We start from the raw sequence: 24,763 nt of genomic DNA on the forward strand, positions 1-24,763 counted from the left end.
TTAAACTGAAAATAATATTTTCACGTCCTGCAATTGTGGATTTGTACTGATATACAATACTGTGCAAAGGTGTATAAGTTGCACCAGACTAAAGTCGCAGGACCTCAAAACTATATTAAGAAAAATGTAACTCAAAGTGAGTAATTTGTGTTTTACAATCATTTTAGTATTGTATGATCGTCTGCAACTGTGTTTGTGTGGTTTCTACTGGATAGTACACTTACAAAGAAATTATGATTATTGAATAAAAAATATATATATAACTCTCATTCACTTTTGTTGGAACTGAGTTTGTGTTGATATCCCCCCCAAAGAGTAGAAAATCAAATACTACTTTTATTCAATCCCGGGATACCTAAAACCTTTGCACGATACTGTATAATGAAGTCAGTGCTTGTGAATCCTGCTGAAAGACACCAGAGGGCTGATGGATACCCTGCACACTCCACTCACCCAAAATAAATGAACCAGTAAATACACATAAATGTGTATAATGGTATTTTTTGACTGTGTATGACCAGAGCCCGGCCGATATTATCGGCCGATATAAGCCCTTTTCAAAGTACTCACTATCAGCCGAAATTTAGCCGATAGAACGCCGATAATTTCTCATAAACAGAACAGTTACTGAAATAATGTTTGTGTCTGCAATGTAAAATGTCCTTGCACCGTTTGTTCAGTAGATGGAGCTCTGACTCCATTCAACTGAGAGCTGCTTACGCCCCTGCTTAAATGTATTCATCACTGGCCCCCGTAGTTCGCCGTCACACTGCACTGATCGGCTGACAAAAGCATACAAGTAAGTCTATAAGGATGTTGTTTGTAATAACTTTGCGATTACATTCACCCCACATTTCTCCTGTTTCAGTTCAACTCAGTTTGATTAACTAAGTTTATGTCGTAATGTGTCAAATGTGCTTCATTGCATCGGTTACGCTTTTTATTAAGCCCATGTTGTGTAGACCTTATTTCTAGCATGAAAAACTTTCATTTACTGCTAAGAGGTTGAAACATTCAGATTCACTGGTCTTCCAGAAGGGTTCTGGGAATTACTGCCGTTCCCCATTAACCCTCTGGGGCCGATGCCGTTGTATATGATGGCTGGGACCAAGCTTTACTAAATTGTAAATAACTTTTTAATGATATGGAGATAGCAACTTACTGTTTTTTTTTTTGTTTTTTTGTTTTGCTGAAAAGTTAACTCCGCAGACTTTCGATCCACCGTTGGCCATTTTGGTACTCCTCATAGAAAACGAGTGATGACGTGCGCAATGTGAGTGTCCAATCGGAATTGGTTCTCCGTCACATGGTTTTCCAAAATCCAATCGTAGGGCAGATTTACCTCACACAATATGGCAAAGATCGTTTTCAGGAGTGAGATCTTACTAGTTGGCCCGTTTGAATAGCCCCCTAACTGCTCCAATTGCATTTTTGCATTTTTTTGAACTTGAAAATTCTTCTCTGTTATAAAGTGAATCAATATGAGGACAAAGCTTCAGCTTTTAGCTCATACCTTTTTTGTTAAGGGTCCAAAAAAGAACATTATATTCATAAAAAAAAAAAAAAAAAAAAAAAAAAATCGGCTGATTTATCAACTATCGGCATTTTCTTCGTCCAAATATCGTTATAAATATCGCATCAACAAATCCATATCGGTCGGGCTCTATGTATGACATCATCATATGGTGTCTGTGTGGCTTCATCATGAAGTCTTTCATATCAATCAATCATACCAATCAATCTCAAATATTTTACTGATCAGTATGTGCTTTGTAATAACCATCTAAGCTTCTTGGTTGTTAAGGTTTAAAAAAATAATACTTTTTTCAACCATGTTTTCCTTGAGCCCAATCTTTGGTCTTAGACCAAACTACTCCAAAGCTGAATCTCCTCTACACATCTATGAAAATAATATTCCCACCATGTTTGAAGGAAATCCATACAGCCATTTTTGAGTTATCTTGTCTACAAAAACCAATACCATGCCATCAACACTTCACCAACACACAGTATAATAATTATGACATTCTGACAGGAGAAAAAGGTAAAAATGGACTCATGGTTGCAGTTGCACCTGAAAATGTCACTTCAGATTGCGAGGTAGAGAACAGCTGTCTGTCTCACTCTGGATCCACTCCACAGTTTGTTCCTGCTGTGATTACTCGCCTCAAGAAAACCCTCATTCATCTTTTTTTTTTCTCCCCGTGTTGTCTGAAATGAGAATCAGATGTTTTGCACAGGAAAGACAGATCCCCGCCCATCCTGCTTTGCTGGGGACGTGCAACACCATCTGTGCAATGCGCACACACTGACAGGAAGTTTAACATTCCATGCTGCAGCTGAGGCCGCAGCCCCCCCCCCACCACCACCACCAAAATAAATACCACTCACAATACACCAGTCACAGGATACAGCCTTGGGTCCTGGATGGCAACCACCCAGGCAGACAACCAGCCCATTCACACTAGGGATGACCCAATCTGACTAAAACAACCTGAATCAGGCATCTTTTGATTGATCACTTCCAATATGTTAAGCCCTAGTCACTAATTTGTTTTATATGCACGGTGCCAATGGAGCCAGCAGCCAGTCAGCACTACTGCTCCAGTCTAGACAGACAAGCAGCAGACAGTGCAACAAGTCTGTTTTTTCACAAAGATTGTCAACAGGCCTGGAGCGAATGTCTGATGAAAAACGTGGGCGCACAGGCATCCTAATGAACCATTTGTACTCTGACAATTAGCCCAGCATTTGCAGACGGGGAGTGAAAATAACGCTGATCAGCGCTGACGTTAGTCGGGCAACGTTGATGTGCGTTGTGGTCCTGAAAAAATTTTCAACATGCTTAAAATCTTCCAACATTCATGCTACAATGCTAGTAAGAGTTGAGCTCCCCTGCTGCTATGTCACTGCCGCTGGTACGCTGTTACTGCTCTGTTCTCCTCCGCTGGTCAACATTAGAGGCTTGACTGTTCACACCACCTCCTCTGGATCCCACGGGGTTGAAAAAATATGTACAACATTGTCTCAACGACGCACTTGTAGCAAGTGATGAAATAGTAGCGTTACGTCGTGTCTACATAGGCCACATCACCTGACGCCACCAACGAGTTGACAATCAGCTCTGTCAAGCTATGCTACTGCTTCCTACCAATGTGCCCGCCCTCTGATGGGGAAAGTTTAACTATGTCCTCTAGTAAGAAAGTGGACCAGCACTCTCCACGCAAAATTCTGCCTGAAGAGGGGGGTGGGCCGACTGATGAGTATGGCCAATATCATGTACATCAGAATGCCAATTTCAATAAAATGTCTCATTTCATCACAAATAAAAAAAATATATCACAAATAACTCACCTGATTGTGTCTATTGCTGGTGTGCCCAACCAGTCGATCACAATCGACCGGTCGATCCCGGGCTGAGTTCCAGTATATCGCATGAAAAAAAATCTGTCACTGGACTCATCGAGAGGATTTAGTGTTGCGATAACAGACTGATGCAGAAAGAGGCAGTAATGCACCAATAAGGATGCTGGCTGCTGTTAAACGCCATAGAAGAAGAATAATGAGGAAATGCTATAATGGTGGAGGCTTAAAAACAAAACAACAAAAAAGATAACCTAATAAATAAAAATAATGAAAAAAAAAGGAAAAAAAAAATCAATAACATTTTCAGAGTGGGATGAGGATTATTTTTTCATTTATGGCAAATCCATCTGTCTTATCTGAAGGAAGGGAATTTGGAGCAACATTTCATGGTGATTCACAAGAGCTACAATGCAAATGCCCTGGCAAAATCACCTCTGCACACCCAAAAAGTCCAGGAATTGAAAAGTTGGCCAGCAGCACAACGGTCCATAAATATGGAAGACGTGATGGATGTGGTGAACAAGATTGCGTGTTCTGTTCGGGCCAGGAGTTTGAGGAGGTGATTATTTTGTGCACAGCTGGAGGAGGCGGGTGCAGCCACAGATCTGCTGCTGCACACAGAGGTAAATTTCCGGAGTGGTTTTCTGAATTGCTGTGCAAAATTTATTAATTTCTGAAACATTCCAACCATGCAGAATATGCACAGCTAAAAGACCGTCAGTGGCTCCTGAATTTAGCTTTTCTTACCAATCTGACTGACAAGCTCAAGGATAAACACATTATCAACATGAGCAGCTCCACGAACATGTTTAAAACCAAGTTACACTTGTGATCAAGCAGATTGCAACAGTGTGACCTGCGGAGCATTCCACACATGGACAAAGAACTTAAGTGTCAGGGCAAAGACGGTGTGGAGCCTGAGAGTGCACATTATAATGATCAAGAGCATCTTGTTAGAATTTGACAGGTGCTTTACTGACTTTGTATCCATTGAGCATGTTGTCATATTATGTTGTTATTATGTATTATATATTATTATGTATCATGTTGTTATAGATGTGGACTGTATGATGTCCAAAGCGGCATCACTCTTCAACCTGGATATCTGTGCTATTGAGAATGAGATGCTCACACTGAAAAGTGACACTGAGCTCAAATCCAGAGCAACGCCTGACATGAATGTTCTGTTCTGCAATCTAATTCAGAAAAAGAAGTACCCCAACCTCAGACAAACTGCATAGAATTTGACAGCATTTTTGGATCAACATATTTGGATGAACATATTTATCATATGATAAACAGATAAACCATGACTGATGACTACCTTACTGTCTGGACTATGAGAGACTAGCTTCCTCCTCTCAGTGCCAGAAGTCCCACTCTAGGTAGGGAACAACTTTTCCAACTTGTGGGCTGTGAGTTGTTTGTTGTTGTGTTGTTACGGGCCAGTCATAGACCTACTTGTGGTTATTCTTTGCACCATGCACATTTACTTCAATAATGTATTATTATTGTTAAAACCTTATCTTTGTGCCAGAAAATTGTGTTATTATATTGGTGCACAATAAACTGTGGCTACGCGATGGCATCTGATATGGCTTGGTAGATCTCGAAACAATGTCAACTTTAAAAGTAGGTCTTGGTTCAAAAAAGGTTGGGCACCCCTGGTCTAGTGTTTGCCATTTTCTCATTCATTAAATCTATTTCGTGTAATTTAACTGAATTTCAGGTGTGCGTTTAACCAACTTTCTTCAAAAAAGGCAGTGGGCTGATGCTTGGCCCTGGGCCCTCCGACGGGTAAATACGGTGTGTGCATATACAATAAAACTCGTCTAAACAATCATCGCATAAACTGGATAGTCGCACTCTCCGGACAAAAGCAAAAGTCTCAATGCTTCTGAATGGTTTTCTATGTAATAAACATCATATGTACCGGATTTTATATAATAGATTTTCGCTCATATCAGACAAAACATCCCATGCCATCGTAACATATTTCCATTAAAAACCCTCGCATGTACCAGACAGAGCAGTCTGGACATGCCCAGTAACAGAGGTATGAAATGAACTTCAGCACTGACACTCACCAATTTGAGGAACGTGGGACCGTATTTCTGTGATTAAAAGACCAGGCATTTATTTTTTTCAAAACATGAGCAGACAGGGGACCTAAATGAGGCACGGTGTAATTCAAGGTTGGTGATTATTAACAAAATGCTGCTTGCTGCCTGAACTGTAATATGATGTTAAGCTTCACACATATCCCTGGGTGTGATGAACCAAAGACAGCCGCTTTAGATCAGAGCCCTCTGTGGGGCTACAAACATTCTCCGTAGCCCGGTCAAAACGACTGAGACCACAAGGGCTGCGATTTGTCACTTTTCCGGTTTCACTCCTTCCCCTTCGTCATATTTTAAAGGTTTTTGCAGTGTGCCCACCGATTACATTTCGATCATGGATCAGATACATTTGGCTGAAAAGTCCACAAATATGAGCAACTTCACAACACTGAGTGGGGAAAAAAAAAGCTTGAATGACCCACAATTCATAGAGAGAAATTATACGTACTGTAACATTGATTTGGAGACTGATGGTTGTATAAAAAAGTGGAGCTCACTGAGGGACAAATTAGTCCAGAAAAAGCCGCTGTTCCTGCGGTAAATTGCATAAATATGCGACAGAGAACTTTAAAAGGGTCACACGCACGTCAAGGTCATTGCATGGATGCATTAGGATTTCGGCAATGCATTCAGGACTCGACACACATTAGTGGAAATACCCTGGATTTGGTTCTCGCACATGGGATTGCTGTCACGAATATTGACATCATGCTTCTTACATGAGTGGTCTCTGATCACTCACTTATTAAGTTTACAGTTTTGCTGCTGTGTTTAGTGGAACAACAACCTTATATATTACTACGGCGATACATCAACTCCTCAACTAAGACTGAACTCGAAGCTAGACTGCCTGATGTCTTAGCTTCACATCTGGCAAATACCCAGTCAGTAGACAGACTTGTGGATAGTTTAAACTCAGTGCTCAAAACTACAATTGATATGATTGCGCCACCTGTGTTAAAATCGCACCCCCCAAAACACAGTCACCTTGGTTCAATGATTACCTGCGTGACCTCAAGCATAAGGCTAGAGGTCTAGAACGGAAATGGCGTCATTTAAAATGAGAAGTATTCCACCTTGCGTGGCGTGATGCTATCTTAGACTATAAGCATGCATTACTGGCTACAAAGCGGACCTATTACTCTGATATGATCAACAAAAACAAGCATAACTCAAAGTTGTTCAACACGGTGGCAACATTTATTCATGGACAACCACCTGTAGTTCACTTTCATTTTACAGCACAACATTTACTGGATTACTTTGAGAAGAAAATAGAAGACATTAGGTTAAACATATCCCAGCATGCCTTAACCCAGCCACTACACTCTGCTATTGAGGTGGGCGCCATTACTGAGGTATTACCTAGATTTGCAGAATTTGAGAGTATCTCTCTAGGCATGCTGATGAAACTCGGAACATCTACAAAAACCACAACCTGTCTATTTGATCCTATACCAACAAAGCTGTTTAAGGACCTGTGGCCCACTCTTGGGCCGACTGTGCTGGAAATTATTAATCTTTCTTTAACTTCTGGATCTGTTCCTAAATGTTTCAAATCTGCAGTGATTAAACCATTACTTAAGAAACCTAATCTTGACCCCAATGTACTGAAAAACTATCGACCAATATCAAATCTATCATTTTGCTCTAAAATTCTGGAAAAAGTGGTTTCACGGCAGCCCGTGGACTATCTTGCTTTTAGAAAATATCATTGCACAGAGACAGCTCTCACTAAAGTGGTGAATGATCTTCTGCTTGCAATGGATTTGGACACCACTATGGTTCTGGTGCTGTTAGATCTCAGTGCTGCATTTGATACCGTGGATCATCAAATTCTACTTGATAGGCTGGAAAATCATTTTGGGATTACTGGGAGTGCCCTTGCATGGTTGACGTCATAGTTGGCCAGTCGTTCTCACTGTGTTCTGTACAGTAACACAACCTCTAATCTTAGTGTTAGGGGAAGTGACGGTCTAGTGGTTAAGGTGTTGGGCTTGAGTCCAGAAGATTATGGGTTCAAATCCCCGCCTGACTGGAAAATTGCTAAGGGCCCTTGGGCAAGGACTTTAATCCCCTATTGCTCCCAGTGTGTAGTAAGCGCCTTGTATGGCAGCACCCTGACATCTGGGTGAATGTGAGGCATAATTGTAAAGTGCTTTGAGCATCTGATGCAGATGGTAAAGCGCTATATAAATGCAGTCCATTTACCATTTTAGTGACATGAAATTTGGGGTTCTACAAGGGTCCGTTTTAGGCCCCCTGCTTTCTCCTTTATATAACACCCCTTGGGCACATATTGCTGCGTTTTGGGATTATCTTTCACTGCTATGATGATGATACTCAGTTATACATGCCAATCACTGCTGGTCATCTCATCCACATAAAATCCTTAGAAGATCGCCTTGCATCAGTGAGAAGCTGGGTGTCTAGAAACTTCCCACTTTTAAACTCTGATAAAACTGAAATGATGGTTCTTGGTCCAGTGAGACAACGGCATCAATTTGACTGGTTAATGCTCAGCCTAGGCTCATGTGTCATATATCACATGGACAAAGTGAGGAACCTTGAGGTAATTTTTGATCCTATGTTGTCCTTTGGCCTCCACATTAGAAATATTACAATGACTGCTTTCTTCCACTTGCTAAATATAGTAAAGATTCGTCCCATCCTGTCTATGGCTGATGCTGAGACCCTGATCCATGTGTTTATCTCTTCTAGATTGGACTACTGCAATGTTTTATTTTCTGGTTTACTGCAGTCTACCATTAGGGGTCTCTCCAACTGGTTCAAAATGCTGCAGCCAAACCTTTGACATGAAGCAGAAAGTTCGACCACATTACACCCACATTGGCGTCTCTTCACTGGCTTCCTGATTTTAAGGTTCTGCTACTAGTTTATAAAATTGTTCAAGGACTGGCACCTGTCCCAGTGAGATCAGATTTTAAGGTTCTGCTACTAACCTATAAAATTATTCATGGACTGGTACCCTCCTACCTAACTGACCCAATTAAACCATACATACGGGTCCGGGCTTTGCATTCTCAGGGTGCAGGACTACTTTGTGTCCCTAGGGTGAATAAGAAGTCTGCGGGTCATTGAGCTTTCTCTTACTGTGCCCCTGTTCTGTGGAATGATCTCCCTGCATCAATAAAACAGTCAGATTCTGTGGAGGCTTTCAAGTCCAGACTTAAGACACACTTATTTTCCCTTTCGTATGGCTAGCATACTGGCATAGTATAGTTCTACACTTTTCACTCTTTTATTTCATTTTCTTAGGAAATGGAGCGGGCCGTGGCCTCAACTTTACCTAAATCCTGGGTCTTTTAGTGAAGCTTAGGGCTAGTGGCAGGCGATCACCTTAGTATTTCCTGTTTTTTATTGTTGTTTAATGCTGACAAATTATACTGAATTTCTTGTCTTTCTGATGCTTGATTCTGTTTTTTCTCCCTGTTTAAGGTGCAGCTCCATCCAGAGATGGGTGTGGTACTTGTGCTGGAGACCCTCCTGTCCTGTGCACCAACAGCTTTTCCTGTATATTTGTTTTGTGAATTGTTCTGTAATTTGTGTTTGTATCATGGCCCAAGCAGAGGGACACCCTGTTGAGTCTGGTCTGCTTGAGGTTTCTTCCTCAGAGGGAGTTTTTCCTTACCACTGCTGCTCTGGGGGTTAGTAAGGTTAGACCTTACTTGTGTGAAGCGCCTTGAGGCAACTCTGTTGTGATTTGGCGCTATACGAGGTCTATTAGAAAAGTATCTGACCTTGTTATTTTTTTTAAAAACCATATGGATTTGAATCACGTGTGATTGCGTCAGACAAGCTTGAACCCTCATGCGCATGCGTGAGTTTTTTCATGCCTGTCGGTTGCATCATTCGCCTGTGAGCAGGCTTTGAGTGAGGTGTGGTCCACCCTCTCAGCGGATTTTTATTGCGAATAAATGTCTGAACGATTTGGAGCGTTGCTGCATCAATTTTTTTCCAGAAACTGTGAGAGACCTCCAGGTGGACACCGTTCGAAAAATTAATATGGCTTTCAGGGACGATTTTATGGGGATTAAACAGATTACGACGACTGGAAAGCAACCGGAATCCGTCTGAAATCCACCTGAAAGCCGTCCTGTGAGACCAACACCGAGGTGGTTTTGTCCCACGTAATGATCAGCTCCATGACTCGTCCCTCCGCTTTTCTTTCCATGAAAAAAACTCCTGTAACGGTGGAATGTGCCCAAAAAGTGCTGATGTCCACATCTTCTGCCTTTTTGTGAAAGTCAGACGAGGTCCCGGATCAACAAAGCCTTCACGTTGTAAATGATCTGGTTGTTTCAGCGGGGTGTCAGCCTGTCGATGGGGGCTGGGAGCGCGCTGCGCTCTCAGGAGTTGTGGGCAGTCCTTAAAGCGGCAGTAACACTCCGTAATCTGTTTAATCCCCATAAAATCGTCCCTGAAAGCCATATTAATTTTTCGAACGTGTCCACCTGGAGGTCTCTCACAGTTTCTGGAAAAAAATTGATGCAGCAACGCTCCAAATCGTTCAGACATTTATTCGCAATAAAAATCCGCTGAGAGGGTGGACCACACCTCACTCAAAGCCTGCTCACAGGCGAATGACGCAACCGACAGGCATGAAAAAACTCACGCATGCGCACGAGGGTTCAAGCTTGTCTGACACAATCACACGTGATTCAAATCCATATGGTTTTTAAAAAAAATAATAAGGTCGAATACTTTTCTAATAGACCTCGTATAAATGAAAATAAATTGAAATTGAAATTGCATGGCCACATGGAGTTGCAGAAGCATAAATTAGACCACAGTGGATTTAGGGGAAAAAAGAGTGACTTATCTAAACGTAGTCTTTTTAATGCATATAATGTCCGGCGCTTATTTAAGGCAGGTGTTTATTTTTTCAGATGACGCTTTGACTCAGCCATGAAATGGGGCAGGTCCAATTCAAGGTCAGGTGTTTAATCAAGGAAATGGTTAAGACTAATTGGTGTTGGAGATTCCTCGGCACCACCTGACTGTAACTAATCAGTTACATTTCGATTATAACGGACAAAATTTGCTGGTACAAGTTTACCGTGTGTGTGTGTGTGTATATATATATATATATATATATATATATATATATATATATTTTATTTTTTTCCCCATTTTTCATGAACTGAACTTAAAAATCTAAAAACATTTTCAATACACACAAAAGACCTATTTCTCTCAGATATTGTTCACAAATCTGTCTAAATCTGTGTTAGTGAGCACTTTTTTGCTGAGATAATCCATCCCACCTCACAGGTGTGCCTTAGGCTGCCACAAAAAGCCAGTTTGCCATCTGTTTACTTTAGCTTTTGTATTTCTGAGTGTCATGTTTTTTCCCCCCACGCAACACGCCTTACAATAAAGTATATTTTTTCAGTGAGTAACAACAGCATGAAAAAAAAAAAAAAACTTCAATATTTATTTTTAAAAAGAAGGGTTTAGTTGAAACTCTCATTATTAACAAGTCGTACTCAACACTCCAAGTGTGAAGTGAACTGCAGGCTGACATTCATCATCTCCTACTGGCTCGGCTCTGAACACAGCAGGAATTCTGGAAGCTTTTCCTGTGAGACTCAGAAGACATCGTCTGGTGGCGTCCCATCAAAAGCATGAGTCCCTTAAACAAAGACAAGGCCCCTTTGACCCCACAGACTCCATGACAACTGCTGCAAGCTTCCTGCTGACATCTGATATGCTGCAGTCTGTTCCCATGACCAAACCACAGTCACGCTGAGGCTCTCGCGCTGAAACTCGCCTCTCGTCTCTCCACCAGCACGAACGTGACAGCAAGTTAAAAGACATTCTAGGCGTCAAAGCCTCCAGTGAAGGGTGTTCAATGCCAGACGCAGCCGTCAACTCTAATTCAAAGGCTGTTGAATGCGGCGCGGAGCCGTCACCACGACCGACGCTGAATTAGCAAAGATAGAAGCAAAAAGTAAAAAATGGTCCAATGGCCACATTTTAAAGAACAAGGGAACATACGAGGGCTGTCCGTAAAGTATAGGTCCTTTTTATTTTTTTCAAAAACTATATGGATTTCATTCATATGTTTTTACGTCAGACATGCTTGAACCCTCGTGCGCATGCGTGAGTTTTTCCACGCCTGTCGGTGACGTCATTCGCCTGTGAGCACTCCTTGTGGGAGGAGTCGTCCAGCCCCTCGTCAGAATTCCTTTGTCTGAGAAGTTGCTGAGAGACTGGCGCTTTGTTTGATCAAAATTTTTTCTAAACCTGTGAGACACATCGAAGTGGACATGGTTCGAAAAATTAAGCTGGTCTTCAGTGAAAATTTTAACAGCTGATGAGAGATTTTGAGGTGATTCTGTCGCTTTAAGGACTTCCCACAGAGCGGGACGTCTCGCAGCGCTCTCAGGCGGCGTCATCAGCCTGTTTCAAGCTGAAAACCTCCACATTTCAGGCTCTGTTGATCCAGGACGTCATGAGAGAACAGAGAAGTTTCAGAAGAAGTCGGTTTCAGCATTTTATCCGGATATTCCACTGTTAAAGGAGATTTTTTTAATGAAAGACGTGCGGGCGGATTGCAGCGTCGGCTCGCAGCCGCCGCGACGCTCCGCCACAGGAAAAACACCTCTGTTGGAAGACTTGAGGAAAAGTTGGAACATCTCCAGCTGATAAACAATTTCTCACATACTCACTCCACTGAAAGCCATCAAAAGCCGCCTGGATTTTACAAATGGTTATCAACACGGAGGTGTTTTTCCTGTGCCGCCGCACCGCGTCGGCTGCGTCCCGACGCGCGGACCCGTCCGCACGTCTTTCATTAAAAAAATCTCCTTTAACAGTGGAATATCCGGATAAAATGCTGAAACCGACTTCTTCTGAAACTTCTCTGTTCTCTCACGACGTCCTGGATCAATAGAGCCTGAAATGTGGAGGTTTTAAGCTTGAAACAGGCTGATGACGCTGCCTGAGAGCGCTGAGCGACGTCTCGCACCGTGAAAAGTCCTTAAAGCGACAGAATCACCTCAAAATCTCTCATCAGCTGTTAAAATTTTCACTGAAAACCAGCTTAATTTTTCGAACCATGTCCACTTCGATGTGTCTCACAGGTTTAGAAAAAATTTTGATCAAACAAAGCGCCAGTCTCTCAGCAACTTCTCAGACAAAGGAATTCCGACGAGGGGCTGGACGACTCCTCCCACAAGGAGTGCTCACAGGCGAATGACGTCACCGACAGGCATGGAAAAACTCACGCATGCGCACGAGGGTGCAAGCATGTCTGACGTAAAAACATATGAATGAAATCCATATAGTTTTTGAAAAAAATAAAAAGGACCTATACTTTACGGACAGCCCTCGTATTTCAGCGCATTCCTCTCCTAAAGCTCAGAATGTGCAACGGTGCAAAGTTACAGAAAAGAATTTAAAAGCTGCTGGAGCCACATCATCTACCCCAAATCAAATCACTTGTTCCAAAACCAAAAACATCATAAAAATCCATCCGTAACTTCAGACGTTATCCCATCTGAATGACAAACTGAGGCAAAAACAAAACTGCCTGAAGGAAGTAAAAACACCAAGTAGCCAGGAAAGCATACGAGGTCTGTCAATAAAGTAACGGTCCTTTTTATTTTTTCAAAAACTATATGGATTTCATTCATATGTTTTTACGTCAGACATGCTTGAACCCTCGTGCGCATGCGTGAGTTTTTCCACGCCTGTCGGTGACGTCATTCGCTTGTGAGCACGCCTTGGGAAGGAATGGTCCCGCCCCCTCGTCGGATTTTCATTGTCTGGAAATGGCTTAAAGCTGTAGTAGCAGTCCTTATTCTCTGTGAAGCCCGTAAAATTTTCACTGAAAGCCAGATAAATTTTTCGAATGGTTTCCAGGTGCCAGTCTCTAACAGCTTCTGAAAAAATTCTGATGGAAAAAAAGTCCTTTTCATTCCGCCATTTCCAGACAATGAAAATCCGACAAGGGGGCGGGACCACTCCTTCCCAAGGCGTGCTCACAGGCGAATGACGTAACCGACAGGCGTGGAAAAACTCACGCATGCGCACGAGGGTTCAAGCATGTCTGACGTAAAAACATATGAATGAAATCCATATAGTTTTTGAAAAAAATAAAAAGGCCCGTTACTTCATTGACAGACCTCGTATTAACTGACGGGATGTGAACTTGATCCTTCATGTGGTCCCTCAGCATAACCATGAACCCCAAAACCTGCTCAACCTCAGGGCACACCTACCCAGGACAGACACCACACAAACATAAGAAAGTAAACTGTACAATCCAGGTGCACAGCTGGACTAGCGGACCTTGGAGCACAACTGTACCCCTGGGTAAAAGCAGGCTGAGTCCAGTCAACTGGACTTGTTCAGTTCCTTGAAGAAAAATCTCATCAGTTCTGAGTCCTGAACTGATGAGGATTTCCTGAATGAAGAGTGAAACATCTTCACATTCAAGCTGTCCACAGAAATACGCTCAAAGCCATGCCAACGGGACCCAATGCAGTTCTGTATTGTGGTTGATGCACCACATCTCATGATTCCAGACCTGATATGAGTGCGTTTCAACAATGAAAAAAATAAATGTTTAAAGGTGTTCAGGCTCCAGGACACTTATATTTTAGAGATGTGGGGATGGACCGCTTGTCTGCTTGGGTGGTTCTGTGGATACAGCAAAGACCAGTATCAGCCAATGCTTCCAACAGCCAACCAATGTACGTCATACTGCCATCAAAGAGATTGCCAGTCATCATGTCGCATCGCTCAGTATTTGCGTAAAATACACTTTAGGTTTGTTTTGGACCCACCTACCTGGCAGCATAGTGACCACTTGATGCTGTAAACACCCACTCTGACTGAAAACGAATGGCAAGTGGTTGCTTCACCTCTGTATTTTGTAGTTAATGTGACCAAGGGGTGATGGGGTCCCAATCATGCTTGACAGCATTGTACACAATGCCATCGGAGTGCCCTCTGTTTCAAAACTAATGTAATGATACTGTTTCCAACAGCCAGTGTTTTCTGCATTGTTTATTTGATAAAGTTTTTATAAGTCCTAAAATAATCCTGACACCGATACGTTCATAAACCACTCGTATTAGCCAATAATATTGGCTAACCAAGATATCGGCCCGGCTCAATCCAGATGTGCCCAAAATATACAGATTTGTTATAGACAATACAGAAGATTTGAGATAATGTGGATAACCAGTTGTGATAGTCGAAAACAGCCTTTTCTAGGCCTTTGCAGTTTAATTTTGAGTTTGAAAGGACGTTTACCCGTTCAGTTGTGGAATCTGAACCTGTGACCTCGTCATCTCAACCACCCTGATCTTGACGTATGTCTAGTGGTCGCTCACTGGCATTCTACATGGAACTTTGTGTCCACAGCGCTGGGGTAAACTCACCAAGCTGACTCTGTTTTTCCCAGCATGTGGTTGCCAGGTTGGACAGTTCCTGATATTTTTCCGCCAGTTGCAGTTTGCCATTATTAAGGTGGGGTTTTCGGGTGAGACTCTCCTCCGCCAAGCTCCGATTTGATGTCAGTAATGTCTCTCTGTCCACTTGCAGCTCCTGAAACTGAACATAAGCATAAAAGTTAAAATAAATAATCTGCATTGTAAACTCAGAAGTAAAACGTTCAGTCCTGGTCCAAATTATTACTGGCCTATATTTTAAGAACAGAAAATAGAATATGTTCACAGATTATTTAAATTATTTTAAGAGTTTTTTTTTGTGGTCAAGAAAAACACAACATCATTAGGCCAGACACTCGCCGGCCACTTTATTAGGTACACCTTGCTTGGATGCTCTTTTGCCTTCAGAACCACCTTAATTCTTCATGGCACAGATTCAACAAGGTGTTGGAAACATTCCTCAGAGATGTTGGTCCATATTGACATGATGGCATCATGCAGTCGCCCATTCTCCACTGGCCTCTGAAATCCACAAGGCATTTTCGTCCACACAACTGCCGCTCACTTCTCTTTTTTGGACCATTCTCTGTAAACCCTAGAGATGGTTGTGGGTAAAATCCCAGTAGATCAGCAGTTTCCGAAATCCTCAGACCAACCATGCCATGTCCAGAGTAATTTAAATCACCTTTCTTCCCCATTCTGAACTTGAGCAAATCAACTTCACCACATCTAGATGACTAAATGCACTAAGTTGCTGCCATGTGATTGGCTGATTAGCTATTTATGTTCACATGCAACTGAACAAGTGTACCTAATAAAGTGGCCAATGAGTGTACATTTGCATCAAAGTCAACAAACCAGCAACTTCAGCATAAACTTGGAGGTACAAATCTAAAAACAAACACGGGCAGATGAGACAAACATCAACCAGAAGCAGGAAGAAGACAGAAAGAAAGGAGCTGCTGGTGATGCGAAGCTTGTTAAACACAGCAGAGCTAGATTTATCTTGTAGGCACGTATGGCTGCTAAAGCCAGTGGATTCCTCCTTCCTACTGAAGCTGCAACTTCTGACCAAATCAACGAGTTGAATTATGCATTCAGAGCGACAATATCTGCTACACACTCACAAAGCAGACAGACAAAACACATGACAAACTGCTTTTAAAGGCAAATCGGCGGAATCTGGAAACCTCACCTCGGTCAACTTGACCTCAAACTAACTGAACAGTGTTTGACTTCCTGAAGGTACCAACAAAGACTTAACACCTCAGAAACGGGGAGGAACTGCAGTCAGCTGCAGAGGAAGTGAAGCATCATCAGCGAAACCACTGTTGATGTCTGCAGTTCAACTCTTCAGGCAGTCAGTTACTGACTGCCAAAGACTTGCAGGCTGGCGTTTAAAAAAAGGAATTTAGATTACGATTATGATGGGAAAATGACGGGCATGTTTGCACATTTAGGCTTTATATAAATATTAGAGAATTGTTGGTAAGAAAGAAGTTGCAGTGAAAAAGAATCCTCAGAATATTCCAACAATCTCAGCATTCCTGCAATCCGGCCCAGCTGGATATTTTTCGTGCTCAACAGTCGGTCACGTTAGAGCTGTGGGCTATTTTCACTCAGTCCGCTGCAGTGTGGGGCATCTGTCTCGTATTTTACGGGTCATCAAACTGAGATATGAGGCAATTGTAGTCCCGAAATCAGAGGAATTTGCAGAATGTGTCCTGCAGCGAGACGCCTCATGCAAGCACACACAGACAGTACACATCTGTTGTTCTTCTAAATGTCATACCTTCAGGTTTCCTGAAATAGAATTTAACACAGGCAGCCTGGGCCCACTTCACATAGAGGCATTCTTAATGTGAGCGAGTTCATACAGATGCCAAGAAAAGCATTTTTGTCTGTTTTCCAATTGACAAGCTGCACTCAGATCAAACAGCTGTAACAGGGGAAAAAATAAAATTAAAAAGGACACAATATCCGAATGACTATAAGAAGGAATTGTGAGCTTGCTGTTGATGTCTTACCTGCAAGGGTTTATAAGAATAAATGCATAAATGCAGCTGGACAAGGAAAGAAACAAACAAGGAGCCTTGTTCCATAAGGCTATGTTGCTGGGATGCAGCAACATAACTGAAAACATTACAAAATAAATTCCATTAAACTACTGCAACAATACTGAACCATTCTGCCAATTAGGAGAAATCCTTTAAGTGACCACACTCTGACCTTTGACCTTGAGCATAACCTCTGATGGAAGACCTCTGTCTGCAAGTTTGAGCTAAATTGGATCATCAATGTGGAAGAAGGCACATGTCAAACTGTTTATGACGGATAGACGACACACCTCGGAATGACCTCATCTGGCCATCAAACATGATATTTTCTCTTTTTTGTATTCATGCCCAAGAAAACAGGTCATCGTGGGGTTAGGGTCAAATGTCACACGAGGCTGGTGTTCATCAAAGTGTGATGGACAGACAGAATTCACCAATCTGACTTGCTACGTGTAAGTTGTCTAATCAACTATAAGTTCTGCAACATCTGTGCTTCACCTTAAAAAAAATCCCAACATAAGATTAAAAAGGCAGCCATACCTCTTCCTGAGACACAAAAATATAGAAAATAAAATCCTGACAGATTTCACAGGGCTGCAACTAACAATTGTTTTCATTTCCTATTAATGGGATTGTTTTCTGAATTAATCCAGTAGTTGGTTGGTCCACAAAAATGTAGCAAAATGGTGAAAATATCAATGAATATTTTTCAAAGCCCAAGATGACATCCTCAGATCTCTTGTTTCATCCACAACCCAAAGATATTCAGTTTACTGTCAGACAGGAATAAAGAAACCAGAACATTTTCACATTTAAGAAGCTGAAATTACAAAAATCAGACATAAAAAAGCAAGCACTCAGAATGAATCAATTACTAAAATAGTTTATTAATTTAATAATTAACAGTTGCAGCTGTACAATCAAACAAACGCTTTAAAACTCCAAGGGGGCACCTACCGGTTACGCCTCTGGAAAGTCCAAATCTGCTCTCTGAATATTTACATTTTAAGAGCTACGAAAAAAGCGAAATGTGGGGTTTTTGAGGAGAGTTTGGCGTAAGAAAAGTCTTCCTGCACACAGAAAACGTTTGTAAAACAGAACGTGAAGCTTAAAACCGTTTTAGCGGCATTAGTTATTTATTCAGCAGAAAAATGAAAGAAATTTGACCTGCGGCGCCACTAAGACGATGGAAAAAACGGATTTATGACACTCACAAACACCGAAAAGCATGCTTTGGCCAATGAAATAACACAATGGGAAAACGATGATTAAAGTTTTAAAATATAAAGCGCAGTGTTTTAATTTTACCCACCTTATCACTGAGGCGAACGATATGATCCATTTTGTGGTCGTTTTGTAAAAGCTGCCTCAGCTCTCCGGAGCTTAAAGCCCGGTAACCGTCTGCACAGCTTTTACTCTCCTTCACCGTGGACATTTTATTCGTATAAAGTAGGAGGAAAAAACATCCGCACAACGTTTACATGTTGCTCAATAAAACACAAAGCAGTCAGTCGGTAAAATTAAGCTTCACGAAGCAGCACCACAAAGCTGCCGCGGTGTCAAGAGACGCTGATGATATCTGCAGCGAATACAAACAGCTTCTAGAGCATTACCGCCACCTGCTGGACGGAGGTGCAGCAAGTCAGTTTGTTGGTACCAACTAAAAATGTACTTTTTGACAGCGTTATGTCATGATCATAAAAGAAAAACAACAACAACAAAAACCTCATAAAATTACAATGATCATTTATTTTGCAAGAATAAAAATAGATGGAATCTATATATACAAAACAACATTCCCAGTGCCAACAGGTATTATTAGTAACAGTAACAAGTGGAGGCTTTACATGCTGGACATCAGTAGTATGTCTTCATTTCTGCTGTACTGTCCCTCTCCGGCCTCACCTTTCTGTTACAGTTCAGTCGAAGAGTCTGTGAATTTTTGTGAGTCTTATTTAAGTCAGTTGATGCTTCCCAGTTACACAGCACAGGTCAGGATTTATTCATTAATTTAAAAAAAAAACTATTTGCATGAGCCACACCTTGTAAAATATTAACTTATCATTATTATTAGATTTTTTTTTACAAGCTGTATCTCATGCAAATTTTAAACAACACATATCACAAATAACCTTTATAACCTTCCCAAGTTATAGCTATAGTCAGGATCATGTACGGATCAAAGTTTTAAAATGTTCTAATCATGTTTCAAAGTATTTGTCTAATCATAAAGGTTCCGTAAAGGTATTAATTTGCTCTCTGCAGTCTATTGTTAAGCGCCTTGAGGCAACTGTGATTTGGCACTATATAAAATGAATACATTAAAATTATTGGGTTATGGATCAAAACAGAATAAAAAGTCACCAAAGCCCATTTCAATTTGTCCAGAGGTCAAAAATTTAAGATTTTTCAAGTGTGTGAAAAAGTTATTGGTTGCAGCAAGTAGAATAAAAAAAACTCTGGGCCAGCGCTACTGTTATCCATGTAGATGAATGCTGTGAGAAATTCCATGTGGCTAAAAGTATAGCAGCTTTTTGCCATGGTGGCATAATTGGGCAATGCATTGGATAATCCATTCATTCATGGAATGACAGTGTAATATTCTCACTTATATATATATATAGATATAAGTATTTTGACAGCACAGAAAAACCAATCAATATTATCTGACATTTTCTGCATGACCATGTGGTTGAAGCATGTAATGTTTCTCCCCAATGCACAGTTTTTAGTTCAGTCTTTCCCAGTGGTGGAGCCAGAAAATGGAACACAGGTAGGTGTAGGTGTGTGAGTGCCTGACCTGGCCACGATAACAGTACCTGAGTACAAAAAAACATCTCTTCTGTCTTTCCATCATCTTTAGATTCATCTGCTAAAAGTGCAAAGACCTCATTCTCCTTCACTTCATTTATAATAGTGGAGTGCACCATTTCTGCTAACACATCTACAACTTCATTTTGGATGTGATGTGAAGTATATTTGACATCACGCAGCCCACTTAATTTTTTTCTCAACAACCATGTCATGCTATGCAAGGAATTCTAAAATGGCAACAAAGTTTCCTTGGTTAGCATCACTTTCAGTCTCCCAGTGGCCTCTTCGTGATATATTCTGAGTGGCAGTTAACAATAACACTTCAACAATACATTTAATGTAATGATGGGGTTTTTTGTACCAAATTTGTGTACTCTTGTTAAATTGATTTCATCAGAGTGTCCTGACCAATTTTCTCAAAATCTTTACAAGCTGACGTGGAATTGATGTGCACCTCAGATTTAGCACGAGCAGCAAAGTCTCCATCCGTGAACATCGCCTTCTTCCAGTTGTTGTAGCCTGCATGTGTGAAAGTCTTAACTGTGTTTGGAAAGCTAAAGTGTCTGCAGGCGTAACCATGAACAGCGTCCTTGCACTGGGCGTACTCAGTCTATGTGTGCTGAGTGGACCACGAGGCACTGAAATCATTATTTCCCAGTAAAACCATTTCTGGTGTTCATATTTCAAAGTACTTTTGGGTACATGTTTTGAGACACCCTATATATACCTCATCTCATCTTCAATCGCTTATCCAGGATCAGGTCGTGGGGGCAACAGCAGCTCTAGCAAGGGACTCCAGACTTCCCTTTCCCGGGCCACACTGACCACCTCTGACTGGGGGATCCTGAGGCATTCCCAGGCCAGTGTGGAAATATAATCTCTCCAGCTAGTCCTAGGTCTTCCCCGGGGTCTCCTCTCAGATGGATGCACCTGGAACACCTCCCTAGGGAGGCGCCCAGGGGGCATCCTGACCAGATGCCCAAACCACCTCAGCTGGCTGCTTTCAACACGAAGGAGCAGCCGCTCTACTCCGAGCTTCTTACCTTATCTCTAAGGGAGACACCAGCCACCCTTCTAATGAAGTCCATTTCGGCCACTTGTACCCTCAATCTAGTTCTTTCGGTCCTGACCCAACCCTCACGACCATAGGCGAGAGTAGGAACGAAGATTGACCAGTATATTGAGAGCTTCGCCTTGTGGCTCAGCTACCTTTTCGTAACAACAGTATGGTAGAGCAAATGCAACCCTGCTGCGCCGATTCTCCGGCCAATCTCATGCCCCATTGTCCCCTCATTCGTGAACAAGACCCCGAGGTATTTGAACTCCTTCACTTGGAGCAAGACCTCATTCCCTATCTGTAGTAGGCAATCCATCAGTTTCCTGCTGAGAACCATGGCCTCAGATTTACAGGTGCTGATCCTCATCCCAGCTGCTTCACACTCGGTTGCAAACTGATCCAGTGAGTGTTGGAGGTCACAGGCCGATGAAGCCAACAGGACCACATCATCTGAAAAAGCAGTGATGACACCCTGAGCCCACCAAACTGGAAACCTTCCTCCCCCTGACTATGCCTCGATATCCTCTCTCTCTCTCTCTCTCTCTTTATATATATATATATATATATATATATATATATATATATATATTATATATATATATATATATATATATATATATACGAGGTCTCTTAGATAATAAACCGACCCTTTTATTTATTTTTTTAACTATGTGGATTTGAATGACATGCGATTACACCAATCATGCTTGAACCCTCGTGCGCATGCGTGAGTTTTTTCACGCGTGTCGATGACGTCATTTCCCTGTGGGCAGGCCTTGAGTGAGATGTGGTCCCGCCCTCTCGGCTGAATTCCTTTGTTTCACACGCTGCTCGAGACGGCGCGCGTTGCTTTATCAAAATTTTTTCTGGACCTGTGAGGAATATCCGAGTGGACACTATTCGAGAAATTAAGCTGGTTTTCTGTGAAAAGTTTAACGGCTGATGAGAGATTATGGGGTGTTTCTGTCGGTGTAAGGACTTCCCACGGAGCGGGACGTCCTGCAGCGCTTCCAGGCGCTGTCGTCGGCCTGTTTTGAGCTGAAAACATCCTAATTTAAGGCTTAATTCACCCAGGACATCGTGAGAGAACAGAGAAGATTCAGAAGAGGCCGGCATGAGGAATTTATGCGGACATTCCACTGTTTAAGGACATTTTTTAAATGAAAGACGTACGCGCAAATTCGCCGAGTCGTTTCCGTGACGACTCGGCAAATCTGTGTGCGCCGCGACAGGAAAAACACCTCCGTGTTGAAAACCATTTGTAGAATTCAGGCGGCTTTTAATGGCTTTCAACAAGTGAGTAACTGAGAAATTGTTTAACAGCTTGGGCATGTTCCAACTTGCCCGTTAAGATTTCCAACGGAGGTGTTTTTCCTGCCGCGACCCCCCGCGGTCGGGTCCAGCCCGACATGCGACTCTGCCCACACGTTCTTTCATTACAAAATGACCGTTAACAATGGAATGTCCGAATAAACTCCTCATGCCGACTTCTTCTGAAAGTTCTCTGTTCTCTGACGACTTACTGCGTCAACAGAGCCTGAAATGTGGAAATTTTCAACTTGAAACGGCGAGACGCTGCCGCCTCGAAGCGCAGATCGCCGTCAGGCGCCGTGGACCATCCTAGTTTACTTCTGTCATTTGATTTTTAAATGACCACAATGGAAATAAGTGTTTTCACTTTCTTGTCATCCATGTATATTTAATGTATTTACAATTATATTATGTACTTACATTGAACTTACTGAATAAAATCATGCACTCACTCACTCACACTTTTAATATACAGATGATTTACTGCCCCCTGCTGGATTGGCGTGTGAGTCCAGAATGTGAATTTCAATGTCTGTTGTTCAGTGTTGTTAACTAATATATGTAGCTTCTCTAAAAATATTAGTCTGGAATATTTCCAGAATATTGAATTCTGGAAAAAGTGGTGTCACGGCAGCTCGTAGACTATCTTACTGAGAATAATCTCTTTGAGCCACTGCAGTCTGCTTTTAGAAAATATCATTCCACAGAGACGGCTCTCACTAAAGTGGTGAATGATCTTCTGCTTACAATGGATTCGGACACCACTACGGTTCTGTTGCTGTTAGATCTCAGTGCTGCATTTTATACAGTGGATCATCATATTCTACTTGATAGGCTGGAAAATCACTTTGGGATTACTGGGAGTGTCCTTGCATGGCTGACATCATATATGACCAGTTGTTCTCACTGTGTTTTGTACAGTAACACTACCTCTAACCTTAGTGACATGAAATTTGGGGTTCCATAGGGGTCTGTCTTAGGCCCCCTGCTTTTCTCCCTTTATATAGCACCCCTTGGGCACATATTGCGGCGTTTTGGGATTACCTTTCACTGCTATGCAGATGATACTCAGTTATACATGCCAATAACTGCTGGTAATCTCGTTCACATAAAATCCTTAGAAGATTGCGTTGCAGCAGTGAGAAGTTGGATGTCTAGAAACTTCTTACTTTTAAACTCTGATAAGACTGAAATGATGGTTCTTGGTCCAGTGAGACATCGGCATCAATTTGACCAGTTAACGCTCAGCCTCGGCTCGTGTGTCATACATCACACTGACAAAGTGAGGAACCTTGGGGTAATTTTTAATCCTTCATTGTCCTTTGGCCTCCACATTAGAAATATTACTAGGACTGCTTTCTTCCACCTGCGAAATATAGCGAAGATTCATCCCGTCCTGTCTATGGCTGATGCTGAGACCCTGATCCATGCATTTACCTCTTCTAGATTGGACTACTGCAATGTTCTATTTTCTGGTTTACCGCAGTCTAGCATTAGGGCTCTCCAATTGGTTCAAAATGCTGCAGCCAGACTTTTGACACGAAGTAGAAAGTTTGACCACATTACACCCATTTTGGCATCCCTTCACTGGCTTCCTGTCCCAGTGGGATCAGATTTTAAGGTTCTGCTACTAACCTATAAAATTATTCATGGACTGGTACCCTCCTACCTAGCTGACCTAATTAAACCTTACGTACCGGCCCAGGCTTTACGTTCTCAGGGTGCCGGGCTACTTTGTGTCCCTAAGGTGAATAAGAAGTCTGCGGGTCACAGAGCTTTCTCTTATCGTGCCCCTGTTCTGTGGAATGATCTCCCTGCATCAATAAAACAGTCAGATTCTGTGGAGACTTTCAAGTCCAGACTTAAGACGCACTTATTTTCCCTTTTATATGGCTAGCATACTGGTACAGTTTTGTTTTACCCTTTTTACTCTTTTAATTCATTTTATTAGTAATTGGAGCGGGCCGCGGCCTCAACTTTACCTAAATTCTGCTTCTTTTAGTGAAGTTTAGGGCTAGTGGCCGGCGATCACCTTAGTATTTCTCTGTTTTTCTTGTTGTTTAATGCTGACAAATTATACAGTATTTCTTCTCTTTCTGATGCCTGATTCTGTTTTTTCTCTCTATTTAAGGTGCAGCTCCATCCAGAGATGGGAGTTGTATTCGTGTTGGCGATCCTCCTGTCCTGTGCGCCAATTGCATTTCTTGTATATTCGTCCGTGAATTGTTCTGTGAATTGTTCTATAATTTATGTTTTGTAGCATGGCCCAAGCAGAGGGTCACCCCTTTGAGTCTGGTCTGCTTGAGGTTTCTTCCTCAGAGGGAGTTTTTCCTTACCACTGTTGCTCTGGGGGTTGGCAAGGTTAGACTTTACCTGTGTGAAGCGCTTTGAGGCAACTCTTGTGATTTCACGCTATATAAATGAAAATAAATTGAAAAATTGAAATTGAAATTGAAAATAGTCCTACTAATGTTTGGTTTGGCACTGTTCATCCTTGATCCAAAATACATAAGCATACCAAACAGCAAATGTCAGCTCTCCCCAGTTTGTGCGTGATCAAAATTGCACACATGCAGAGCTTTTTATCTTTTCTGCATTCTGCTGTAAACAGGT

At 41.9% G+C, this 24,763-nt stretch overlaps 1 protein-coding gene across 1 annotated transcript in view; it reads right to left on the reverse strand.

The window, feature by feature from the left end:
- Positions 1–18,527, reverse strand: part of vps37d (VPS37D subunit of ESCRT-I) — a 36,667-nt gene extending 18,140 nt beyond the window's left edge. The window contains exons 1-2 of the mRNA XM_034177684.1: positions 18,281–18,527; positions 14,903–15,074 (exon numbers count right to left, since the gene is read on the reverse strand). Coding sequence (XP_034033575.1) covers positions 14,903–15,074; positions 18,281–18,403 — 295 coding nt within the window. The 5' untranslated portion in view covers positions 18,404–18,527. The remainder of the gene's footprint in view (positions 1–14,902; positions 15,075–18,280) is intronic.
- Between the last annotated feature and the right edge of the window lie 6,236 nt (positions 18,528–24,763).

Source organism: Thalassophryne amazonica, chromosome 9 (genome assembly GCF_902500255.1).
Source record: "Thalassophryne amazonica chromosome 9, fThaAma1.1, whole genome shotgun sequence".
NCBI classification, from domain to species: domain Eukaryota; kingdom Metazoa; phylum Chordata; class Actinopteri; order Batrachoidiformes; family Batrachoididae; genus Thalassophryne; species Thalassophryne amazonica.